General features: G+C 32.3%; 2 protein-coding genes across 2 annotated transcripts; one reads left to right on the top strand and one right to left on the bottom strand.

Annotated features, from left to right (window-relative positions):
* Window positions 1–5,525: 5,525 nt before the first annotated feature.
* LOC140049679 (galactosylceramide sulfotransferase-like) lies at window positions 5,526–6,805 on the top strand. The gene is made up of 2 exons (XM_072094626.1): window positions 5,526–5,551; window positions 5,653–6,805. Exons 1-2 carry the CDS (start codon window positions 5,526–5,528, stop codon window positions 6,803–6,805), a joined length of 1,179 nt encoding a protein of 392 aa, XP_071950727.1.
* Window positions 6,806–10,416: 3,611 nt separating this feature from the next.
* On the bottom strand, window positions 10,417–13,462 carry LOC140049680 (alpha-N-acetyl-neuraminyl-2,3-beta-galactosyl-1,3-N-acetyl-galactosaminide alpha-2,6-sialyltransferase-like). Its single transcript, XM_072094627.1, has 4 exons — window positions 13,457–13,462; window positions 12,736–13,163; window positions 11,955–12,062; window positions 10,417–11,475 (listed from the first exon to the last, which is right to left on the bottom strand). Exons 1-4 carry the CDS (start codon window positions 13,460–13,462, stop codon window positions 11,133–11,135), a joined length of 885 nt encoding a protein of 294 aa, XP_071950728.1. The 3' UTR covers window positions 10,417–11,132.
* Between the last annotated feature and the right edge of the window lie 2 nt (window positions 13,463–13,464).

Raw genomic sequence — 13,464 nt, forward strand, 5'->3', positions numbered from 1 at the left:
CTACTAGTAGTAACTACTAAGCGAGGCCTGTTAGGATTACGCGTTTTAGCCTTGCTAGGCCTAGGATTGTTTAGTCGTTTGTTGACATAATTAACACTAAAGTAGTTGTGTTTATAAAATCCATACATATATAACATTTAATATAATATTAAAAACCAAATGTTACTGTTTTAATCAATGTGAATGAAATTTAGGCCTCTCTACCTATATTTCATTCAAATGAGAGGAATCTATTTAGGCCTAGATGTTTTATAAAACAAATAATGAATGTTTTATATTCGTGTAATGGTACAAATAATGGCATTTGGTGAATGATGAAAGGTTATATCAACTCGGCGTTGCCTCGTTGATATAACCTTTCATAATTCACCTCATGCCATTATTTGTACCATTACACTCATAAACATTCATTATTTGTATAATATATAGAGAATCAAAACATATCGTAAAATTATTATACAAAAACAAACTGAGATTATTCTGAGCACACACGCCAGAATCGTAACTAAACATATCGTAGAATGAATATACATAAACAAATTGTGATATAATTATTCTGAGCATACGCCAGAATCGTAACTAAACATATCGTAGAATTAATATACATAAACAAATTGTGACTAGATGCTATACTCGCTCGCTCGCGTACCATCTAGGTCGTGTCCACAGATGGTTCTCGAATACACAGAAATGTCAACGTGAAAAAACTGGCGATTTCAAATGTATGTACCGCAGGACTATACATTGTCGTTTTCAGAAACGAACAAATAGACACGATGATTAATGTAGTCAACTAAAGCATGGATTAACGAATAGAAGGATATGCATCGACGTGAGATCAAGGGTTCCTTGACTCTCGCCGACAGACCGCGGACCGCCCACAATGGAATGATGATGGGACAAAGAAGAAAAAGAAATTTATTCATTATTCGACATATTAAATCATTTAGGCAACTATGTTTTTTAATCATTTATCTTGAAGGAGGACGGCCAATTTTAGGGTTAATCTGTGACACAATGTATCCCGTAATGCCGTATGTTTTCCCATAATTACCATATATCTATGCTGTAATTATAATTTCGTATAGCTCAATGTGTAACAGGGCATTGCGGTCAATGGTATTTTCGTATATCCCAAAGTCATGGGTAATATTTACAATGCAAACGGAACTAGCCGTGTGACTCTTTGAGTTATTAAATCTTGTAGAGGGAGAATTAAGAAGTTGGGATACTGTCTGGGGCAACTTACATTGTAAAGTTGTTGTCATGAGTGTTCTCGTATATATCCTAATGCGTAACAGCTCCAACAAAAAATGACTTGTTTAATATTTATTTTTAGTGATTCACAAATATTTATTCACAATTACATTTACAATATTTAATAGAGTATACCAAAGGAACCGAGCGCTTGTCAGTTTGGTAACCATTTAATGCATTTAAATGTATGGTACATACATTTAAGTCGATTTAAGGACCCGACGTGGAAATAGGTATAAATTAAAGTTAAACTTGAGAAGAAATTCTTTTTCGTTTAGAGTTGTACTTTTGTGGAATGGTCTTTCTGACTATGTTGTTTCAGCTAGTTCTTTAAATTTGTTTTAAAAAATCGACTAAATGAGGCTTGGGTAAACCATCCATTAAAATTCACACCGTTTGTACAATATGACATGATAACCAGGATGGGCTTACAAGCAATATGCTTCGCCTCAATTTCCCTCTCTATTCATACGACTATGAGGGATTACAAGTAAACAAGTAATATAAACTCACCTGGTGCTCCAGGTAATTTTTTATGCAAATTAGGCTTGCCTAGTATGCTGGCTTGGGCAGTAGACTGTTGTACACGACTAAAGCTTTTACGGAACACGCTCAATAATACTTTAGTAGAGGAAAATCAAGTAACAACCTAAAATGATCAGATATGTATGTTGTAGCCAACATTTTATCGCATGGAACGCCTTAGTCTGTGTCTGACTTTTCCACTAAATTCCAAGTTTCCTGGACTTTCTGCACTCACTCCTCAAAGCATATTGATCGAAACGTCAAGAAACACAACAGTTCTTTTTTTAGAGTAATATACGTGGTGTACCGAAAACTTTATAGCTACATTATTACTATTAGTGAATATAAGACTTGCTTGAAAAATTGGTAAGTAACTTTTGAATAAAGTGTTTATTATTGAGTTGTTAATCAATTTTTGATTTTCGGTTGGGGAGATTTTCATTCTCATTCACAGATTAATTTTTCTTATTAATAATGTATACATTAATTTTATTTCCATCAGATTTGTCTCAGAACGTTGCAATGTATTCCTATACCAATTCATGCTGTAAGCGTAACATTTTGGTAAGTTAAAATACACTTTATATACACTTTCTCTTTGGTAAAAAAACAAATTAAACAATTACAATTTAATACGTGTAAAGTTGTACGTTAAATTTTCATAAGATACATCATTGTGAAAATAACATGAACGTTTTTTAAAAAAGTAGAATGCACTTATGCTGTAGAAACATAAATAAACTCTAAGTCTAGTTCCACCAGAAAAAAATAATTCAAAAATTATATATAATAAATGTTTTAAAAGTAGTCAATAAATAAAAAACTAAAATATGAATAAATTAATACGTTAGTAATAGCTATGCCATTTCAAAACTTCACAAAGAAGAAATATATGTCATTATTAAAGTAATATGTGTTACCAAGAGTTAACATTAATTTTAGGTTCTATAGATTAATACACAATAATTTCAGCGTAAAAAAAAAATGTTTTTTTTTAATGCACATACCGCAGGACTACAGTATAATACATTGTCGTTTACAGAAACGAATAAATAGACACGATGATTTATTTAGTCAACTAAAATTAGCACCCTAGTGAAAATTACTTCCGAAACAGAAATTTAAACAAACCCAATTTATTTTAATTTTCTTTCATTTTTTAAAATGTTTCTGATATTTAAGTTATTGAATATTAAATATGAAAAAAAAAACCTATTTGGACGGACGAGACATTTTTGTGCTTATATATCTAACAGTACCCAGAACAGAAAAAAAATAGACAGTAAACAAGGAGAAAGTCTTTTTACCCGAGTCATTATCATTCTGAGAACCATCGTCTCGGCCTACACATCCAAGAGAGAGAGCGAATCGAGCTCACCTTCTAATTAAAAACAATTATCGTAGAAGGAGATAGGTAAATGAGAATAACAGTAGGGCCTACCCACACTCACAGTAATAAAGTTTATTTGTGCTTAAATATCTAACAGTACCCACATTCACAGTAAGACATTTGCGATTCAAAAAAAAATAAAAAAAATCGGCCTGTCTTAGGGATATTTTTTTACATCTTCATTATACAAGTAGGCAGAGTCCATATTCATAATTGATTTATTACAACATTGTATCCAGTATATGAGCCATTATGGGAATATGCTTCCATACGTGTTTTATCCAAAAATGACTGGGGTAATAATATGTACAATAATGTAGTAATAATTATAAATTTAGGATAGTATTATTATTATTATTATTATTTTACATATGATCCATTTTCATGTTAACTTATTACGCTCTTTGGAGTTTAACATTGAATGCAAGTTTAGGCAGTCATTTATCATTTTTGACGGTGATTAAGCAGAAAGGTTTAACAATACCCTACGGTACTATTTCACAAAACTTTTACATTTGTTCAAGACAGACCACAATATAACAGGTTTTACCACAAAGTTGGAATGAAATTATAAATAGAAATAAAAAATAAATAAAGCCCCCGGATATGGTTGAGTTTAGTTTTACAAATGTTTTTGGGAGAGCTTAAATATTTAATCTGTGATGTATTTAAATAAAGGTTATTTAAGTAGCGACATGAGCAATACAAAAAGAACTACACACAACTATTTATTTACTAACCACAGCTTATAAACTCTTAGTACACATATTCTTAGTAATAGAATTTGTTGTAAATGGGGATCCAAAATGGATATATCAAAGGCCATTTAGCTGAAGAAAACTTCAGACATTTGTGTAACTTGTTTTTAGAAAGGCAATCTGCCTGTTTTTTAATTTAATTTTGTAATTACATTACCCAATAATAAAGTGTTATTACAACACATGTGTCATTAAATGTATGGGTAACATTTAGAAATAAAATGTGGTATAAAACAAGAAAAATTATAAAATATAAAAGATAAAAGTGCAGAATTATACAGTAAATGAAAAAAAAAATCACAGAAAGAGGTCTATTCATTGTTTAAATAAGAACAAGGCAAATGCAATGGAGATTGGAAAAACATAGATAACAACAAAGATAAACCGTATATAAATTTAACTGGCTCTGTTCCAAAACGTATTTTAGGAATTATGCAAAAAATGAAACTGTGCTAAATGGTTAACCAGTCTTGAAAAGTTATTAAATACTTGGAAACCGTATACTTTTTTGGAAAAATCACATTTGTTTACAATGTATCTATGTCTGCGAGTGGGGGATAAAACAAATCAAGATTATATAGGAATCTGCCACTGCAATTAATCCCAGTTTATCCCAACCGCTCCAGGTTCTGATTTTTCAGAAGTACGCCCTAACGTAATTTTTATATGACACAGAGCACTGATTGTAGGCTTATGAATTGACGTCATTTCGACAAATCACGTTCACGTGTTTACATAGGCTATGTAATAATAAAAAAATATGCCTGTGTATCACTGGTACATTTAGTTTCAGATTTTATTTCACACAAAATATAACACAATACATACATATAAATGATAAAAAATGTGTGTAGAGATTGCATTAAGCCAACTTGGCTTTAAGTCTGAACGTCCAAATGAAACAAATATATACATATTGTATAGTAATGACTGAAATAAGCAAGAAAAAAATATATATGTATGCACATTTGATTCAATAATACATAAAATAAATAAAGAACAGGAACAATTTCAGCTGAATTATTTGATTACAAAAGTATGTGGTTATAGAAGGATAAAGCAAACTGATTTTTAAATGAATTTTTTTTTAGCCCTGATAACTGATGATCAAGAACAATCACTTCTAGAGTAAATCATCTATCCTTATAATTATCGAAACTAAATGACCAATTATCTTTCAGATAACATGTGTGTTTTGTATGTTGGTTGTATTTGTTATGTTGGTGTATATCAATGAAGTACCCAGTTATAAAAACAGTGATGGCAAATTCTACAACCGAATAAGGTGAATTTCGTTTTATTGAAATTGTTTTGATTAGAAAGTAAACATATATTTTGAAATGATGATGGAAAATAAATACTTAAAAAATGTAGGAAGGTAGGACTGTAAAATATTATTCTAGAAAAAAACACCTTAGTAGTTCTGTCCATAAATTAGCGTTAATAATATGCTTATGACGGCCTTCTCGTACAGAAAATAAAAGATCTAGGCTTGGCCTAAGCCGCACACATAGCCTGGCCTAAACCCGTGTACTACCACCGGCCCAGCGATGGAATAGCTTCAGGAGCGCGCGCTGCTACATGTAGAGACTACAATGTCAGATCCCAATGTCATTACGTCGTACGTTCACTGTCAACTACGACCCATGTGGGTATGAACTTCGTGCACGTTAACACAAGTTAGTGTAAAAGGAAAATGATAATTTATTATTTATATTACAGGAATAGACCATTAGGCGATTATCATGCAAATCTAGAAAGCCACAAAATTGATTTTTGGAGAACATTTGGCAATGTTTCAAGCTGTTTACCAAAAAAGAAAAATGTTTGTTACATAAAGACGCACAAGACTGGTAGTACGACCATCGGACACATCATGAATATATTTGGATTTCGCCACAACTTATCATTTGCGTTCAACAAAAATAAAACTACTAATGGCCATATAGGTTCTTTTACGGTTTTAAACAAAGATACTCCTCGTCATAGTTTTCTCCCCCCATTAGGAGTTGAAGAAGGTGACTACGATAATTATAAGTATAACTTGACATCTGTTCACTTCCGCTATATCAGAACAGGACTCATTTCATTCATGAACCCTGATACAAAATACATAACAATAATTCGGGAACTAGCCGGGCAATTCGAGTCTGCGTTTGACCAATTCCAATTAAAGAGAGCATTGGTAAGAAATAAAACTGAATCAGACTATGAAAACATTAAAAGGTTTTTACAATATCCTGACCATTATTGGGAAAACCTGAGGAAAGTCAAGTGGCGAGGGAATTCTGGAAGAGCTTGGTATTATGCAAGAAACAATCAACTGTTTGATCTCGGATTAGATCATAAATATCACGGGGACACACAGCTAGTGGAAAGATATCTTGATCTGTTGAACAACGAGTTTGAAATGGTTATAATTTTAGAACACATTGGTGAATCGCTTGTTGTCCTAAGGAAAGAGCTGTGTTGGTCTTGGAATGATGTACTATATATAGCTAAAAATGGACGTGAAAACGTAACAGCATTACCTAACAAATTACAGGAGAAGATACGAGCGTGGAATTTTGCAGATAGAATGCTTTACTCGTATTTTAATAAAACACTCTGGCAAAAAGTACAAAGATATGGCTCAACGTGTGAATCAGACTTAGCTCTTTTTAGAAAGTTGAGGCAACAGGTTAATGACGTTTGTGAGGTTAAAACACATATTAGAAATAATAAAGTTTTTCATAACCAAGCAAAAGGGGCGTCCTTAGAGTGTGAGCTTTTAGGTATGCGGAAAAATAGGATGTTCAAAAAAGTTTTTCTACGCCAAGGAGGAGACAAAGCGACAGAACAAATTGACGAAAAAGATTTTGACCCTTTCTTTTAAAATCCTTATTTCGAATCATGTCAAAATTAAAGCTAGTGCTAATTTATAAACCTACATGACATAAAATACAAGTTTGATAAAACAGTAACCCAATAACATTAATTTACAACTGGGATTTTACCAGATACGCTGAAGCCAGCATCTCATTTTTGCACACGGCGTGAACCTGTTTCATGGAAAGTTAGGTTAAGGGTTAGGTTAGCGCTTATGACGCTTACGTACATGAGTTTGATATGTGATAGTATCACGAAATTTGCCTATGATAACGAACAAAGTAAAACAGGCATATCATATTTGACACATTCTCTACTATAACAGTGTGCATCTGGAGTAAAGTTCAGTTGTCCAGTAACACTTTTATGACTGATACTAAACTAGGTATGTAAAATTGATTTTTGTAGTAGTAGTGAATAATGTCCGGTAGTTTCATTATTACATAAACTATACTTTTCATTAGCTCAATAAACATATTTAGACTATCGCTCTCTGTAGATACACGTATATATGTAGTTGTGCACCAGTTTCAGTGCTACTCGAATAGGTATTGTTAATTATTTTTCAAGCGTGTATTTTTGATTGACCATTGCGAACCCATTATTAATCCTTATATTAGGGATTCTCCCAACTGTACTAATTAATCTGTTTCCTGGCTTCGTGTTTACGGTTCGGGTAAAGGATAAATCTATTGGTCACTGTTATGGGAGAGGTTTCCTAACTATTAAAGATTGTTTGACCAATCATAATATTGGAAAATCATGGAAGGATAAAAAATATTGTAATTTGATTTAATTCTTTTTTTTGTCTTTTGTGGGGTCGTTCCACTTTTATTCATTAGAGTTGGTGAGTACCCTGCCAAAATACGCAAATTGAGGGCGGTATGCTTTGCCAAAATACGCAAATAATGCCAAAATACGCAAATTGAGGGCGCTATGCTTTGCCAAAATACACAAATCATGCCAAAATACGCAAATGAGGGCGCTATGCTTTGCCAAAATACGCAAATCATGCCAAAATACGCAAATTGAGGGCGCTATGCTTTGCCAAAATACGCAAATCATGCCAAAATACGCAAATTGAGGGCGCTATGCTTTGCCAAAATACGCAAATCATGCAAAAATACGCAAATTGAGGGCGCTATGCTTTGCCAAAATACGCAAATCATGCCAAAATCTGCTTTGCCAAAATACACAAATCATGCCAAAATACGCAAATCTACCTGGCCAAAATACACAAATCATGCAAAAATACGCAAATTGAGGGCGCTATGCTTTGCCAAAATACGCAAATCATGCCAAAATCTGCTTTGCCAAAATACACAAATCATGCCAAAATACGCAAATCTGCCTGGCCAAAATACACAAATCATGCCAAAACACGCAAATTGAGGGCGCTATGCTTTGCCAAAATACACAAATCATGCCAAAATACGCAAATCTGCTTTGCCAAAATACACAAATCATACCAAAATACGCAAATTGAGGGCGCTATGTTTTGCCAAAATACACAAATCAAGCCAAAATACGCAAATCTGCTTTGCAAAAATACATAAATCATGCCAAAAAACTCACATTGAGGGCGCTATGCTTTGCCAAAATACGCAAATCATGCCAAAATACGCAAATCTGCTTTGCCAAAATACAAAAATCATGCCTAAACACGCAAATCATGCAAAAATACGCAAATCTGCTTTGCCAAAATACACAAATCATGCCAAAATATCATGAATCATGAAAACTAGATAATAAGGATGATAGCATGTGCCATGTCCATTGAATGGCATTGCATTCAAACAGCATGTGCTGTTCACTTTCTGATTTATACAATTGTCACATAAATATTTTTCTGCTAAATTCCATAGTTTTAATTTTTTAACACGGTAATATTCGATGTTGGAGTTTAAAGTTGAATTGAGCAACTTTAACTATATGTTTCATCTTGTATACCTTATAATACCCTACTCCAATCTATTTCTACGTTTTTAGCTCACATTCCCATTTTCTTTGTGAACCTAGTTCATTGGAACGTTTGTTTATAAAATATTTATAGTAGATAGATCATTTAATGTTCTTATGCAACAATGAATCAATATTACCTACATCTTGATTATTTGTATTGTCTTTTCTAATAATTTCTTTCCACACATTTGGTATGGCATTCATAAGCTGTAAGTATTCAATTAAACCATTATGTTTTTTATACAAAAAAAAAAAAAATTACATACCTATCATTTATAAATATATCACCAATTGTTTTATAATCAGAATATAACCATGATTTGAAGTACAATGATTTATTGTTAGATACTATAAACTTGTTTTCACATAATTGTTGATTTTTTATTTCTATTAAAGTTGTTGGTTTTGGATACACAATATTATTAAATTATATTCAATTGGGTGAAAGAAATATTTTGGTATGCATTTCAATTTACCTGGATCTGGACTTAACAGTCGCTTGACCCAATTTAGTTTCAGTGATTCAACCACAGTGCTAATATCTGGCATGTTTAAACTACCTTCTTTAATATTTTAAATTTAGGCTGTTCTCTTTATCTTTTCCCTTCTAGTTCCCCATAGAAATGTATATAGTAGTTTTTCTATTTGTTTAACTATATCTTTTGGAACAAAAATTATACTTGCGACAAACTTGGACAATGCAAGTGTTTTAACAATAATAATTTTACCAAAAAATGTAAGATTCCTTCTTTTCCATAAGTTTAATACATTTTCTAGATTGGTAATTTTTTTATCCCAGTTTCTCTTTTCACATAGATGTTTAATGTAGTCAACATGGATTCCTAAAACTGGTTTACTAGTCTACGTAATATCTAATTGTTTACACTAATCCACATACCATTTGTCTTTTTTCTATCTAATTTTAACCCTGAAACATTACAAAAAGACTCAATCTCATTAAAGAAATATTTTAAACAACAATTTGATTTAACTCTCATTTACTAATTTTTTCCAAATGTCGGTATTGATCAACTGATTGTAACGATAGCTTATTTATCGAATGTCAAAGAGCTGTTGACGCTTTAGTTGGTCTATCGCACGCTACTTTAGACAATAATTTATCTGACGATAATATCCCAGATGTTGGATTACTGGAAGATGGTGTGTTTGGCGATCTGGACTTTGATTTAAAAGTCAGTCAAAGTCTTTCTGAGACCGGTAGCCTTTCTCTTATGGATATTTGTGATATTAAGTGCCGTAGAGAGAATGAAATGCAAAATAAGTGTTCCCGAGCATTCTGACGATCAATAATAATTTTAAAATTTAGCATAATTATTTTCACCATTTTGTTAACTTACACGTGCGTAGCCTGTCACATTTGACGTGCTCGTATAACGTAATTTCGAGTTGAAAAGTGAATCAAATATGATGATAATATTGAAGAAAGGTTGTAAAAATTCTGTGCACTCATGGCAATTTTTTAAATGCTTAAAATTGCCTGAAACGTACTCTCGCGTACGCATGCGTTATATGCGCTACGCACGTAATTGTATTTCAATATGATGAAATATGACCTGAAATTTATGAGTACCAAATTGTATTTAATTGTGATTCATGCTTGTGAAGATATGATTTCAAACGTGATTTCGTTAAATCGTGCGTAGACCGCGTAATTTTTGATCACATCGATTCCTGGCCATAAGGAATATACTCTGAAAAATTGACTTCGCTAGATGAAACTGATATCAAGACACGGCCATATAATATACAAGTTAGTGTTTACCAACCGACAGACTGACCGATCAACCGACCGCCCGTATAGTGAGCTGTAGAGTCGGTAACACACACGCACACACAAAATAAAATCAACCTTCTCCTAAAAACCCACCAAATTCAAATGAATGTTGAGTCTATTTAGATTCTGACACCAATTAAATTAGTTTTAATTTGAAGCCAATGTGTGTATTCAAGTATTAAAGTATCGATTCTATGTTCAGATAGAACAAAAACTCAGTTAGCAGATGAATGTTTTGACATGTAACTCTTTCTTAACTCTTTCTTAAGTTTTAAACATTTCGTTTTGATTGAAATCGGCCTAAAAATGTGTAGTCTTTTATTCAATGATCAATAATATACAAATATAATAATGCGACATAGATATAACGCTATTTCGTAAATATCAGAGCGCTTTGAGTATTAGTTGCTTATTAAAATTATCTAGACTCTCTACAGGAAATAGCCCAACCAAAGAAAACCCGTTAATGACAATAATAAATTATTTAATATTCTAACGAAATAAGAACATTGGACCCCGCAGATATCTGGTTTAACATCAGAAATTCAATGCTATGTAATATATTTATTAGTATTGTTTACAATCTATGCTTTGTTACTGGTACCTTTCCTTGTCTTGTTCCTGTTATGTTCGATGTTCGATTAGTATCATGTTGTTTTCTGCGCCGCCGCTTAGATCCCCGACGACGTTGAATCATTTTATTCAAAAATTTTGTATTTACTGTTCCATTTTCTTTTATTTTTTCTGGCCATGTGGGGTATCTAAAAGTAATGTTTCTGGAGGTTGACCACCGACGGAAAATAGCCTTTTCGGTAATAAAGAGATGACCACTACGTGTTTTGTATTCACTCTTGTTATAATAGCTGCATTCTAGCTTACTATCCTCATAATAGTGATATGGCACACTAGTGTTTGTAGAACTAAATTAGAAAATATGTATACGATTTTAGAATTTGTATGTTTTAACACAATTCAGTACAACAAACCACTTTAAAAGTTATCTGTAACACAACTCATAAGAATGGGTATGTAAAATGTATTAAAGAAGAGAATAAAAATGAATGATGCTTATGATAGACACAATGTTATTTACGATTCTATTATTTATGTACTGATTGATATTTATGTATTATCTGTATGTATTATTATTATCTTTATTAGTGTTATTATTTTTGTTATTGTTGTTGCTGCTGCTGCTGTTGCTGTTGCTGTTGTTATTGTTATTGCTATTGTTATTGCTATTGCTATTGTTATTGTCTATTGTTATTATTGCTGTTGTTGTTTAACATATAATTATTTCAGAGCTTCTGCTCTTTGCACATTACTAAGACGATAATACGATGGTATTAAATAATGAAAACGCACAGTTCCTAATGAAATAGTTGTTATATTGCGTTACCTGCACAAATTCTCATATGCCATCCCGTATACAGTCATACTAGGGCAGAATTCCATAGCAAACACCATTGTATACCATCCGGTTGTCAGCATAGTTTTAGTTTCTTCTCTGTTGTAACAATAATATTATTGATGATTAATAATATTGATGATTAATAAAATAATAATAAAATGATAAGGTAGAAAAATAACAAGAACTGGCTTTTGAAATCAAGAGAATAAACAGCGCAAAAGTTAGAGTGGTCTTGGAACAATTTTAAAAACTGCAAAAACATGGTATGCAAAGTTAAATGTACCGGAAATTGTAGGGAGAGCTCAAATGTCGGCCATCCTGGGAACAGCACATTTATTGAGGAAGGTGTTTTGTCTCTAAGCTGCGCGAAGCAGCAGCAACAACAACAACAACAGCAGCAGCAGCAGCAGCAACAACAACAACAAAACACTAGGCATACACAAAATCAAATTAAAATGTCTAAAACAATAGTCATACAAACATACATAACATTCATTAATTGTTTTATAAATCTCTTATGCCTAATGTTCTAAAGTAAACTTGATTAATCCGTTGCTTCCATATTGAATCGATAACCATAATTATCAAAGTGCTTACCAAAAGCTGAACGTGTAATAGAACCATTTAATATAAAAATTAAACGTTTGTCATGCAGTAGAACTAATACTTCACTTACATGACACAAACTTAACCACATAGTAAGGACACATTATGTAGAAGTAATAGTAATAATAATTTTGCCATTTTTTGGCCAGTAATAATGTAGTACCTTGTAAATCCCGTTTCTTGTTTAAAGAGGTCTTCAGCTAAAACCATTCTGTCGGGTAGAGCAGAGTATATTTGAACATTTTGGTAAAGGTTGGCTAGAAGAAAGGCGTAGCGGTATTCTTCGTTTGTGAGCTTCGGGACTTCTTCAGTCATACTCATCCAACTAATGATAATCATCTGAGTTCGAGTTGTGTTGTTTACTAAGATCTCTCGCAGTACGATCTCACTGCTCAGACCCTTGTTAAAGTTACGGTGGCCCACAACTCTGATGGTCGTGCGAGTGCCCACATCATGTTCAAAGCCAACCACAGAGGCTATATTCATTCGAATGACACAGTGGTGTTGATCAATCTCTCTTCCAGCGTTTGATCCTAATAAATGACCAGAGCTTGTCACAACAGCACAGTCATTGCAAATAAGGCGAAGACTCTAAGAATAATGATCAATAATTAATATTAAATTTAAATTATTATGTTTAATTATTTCGGGTTTTAATCTTCAAAACTTCAATTTCAATTGAATTTATTTCCACAATTATAATAACATATATACAGGATAATAAATGCAATGAGGTAATGTTTAGAAATTTTTATATCCGGAAGTATGTTAATAATTTAGTTCTGAAAAGAACTGTTGAGTTTCTCAAATTTAATATATTTTCTTATAAGTAACCAGATAACATCATAAACAATTACCAATTAATACCTTATTAGAAGCTAGACTGACATAT

This window comes from Antedon mediterranea, chromosome 5 (assembly GCF_964355755.1).
Source record: "Antedon mediterranea chromosome 5, ecAntMedi1.1, whole genome shotgun sequence".
NCBI classification, from domain to species: Eukaryota; Metazoa; Echinodermata; class Crinoidea; order Comatulida; family Antedonidae; genus Antedon; species Antedon mediterranea.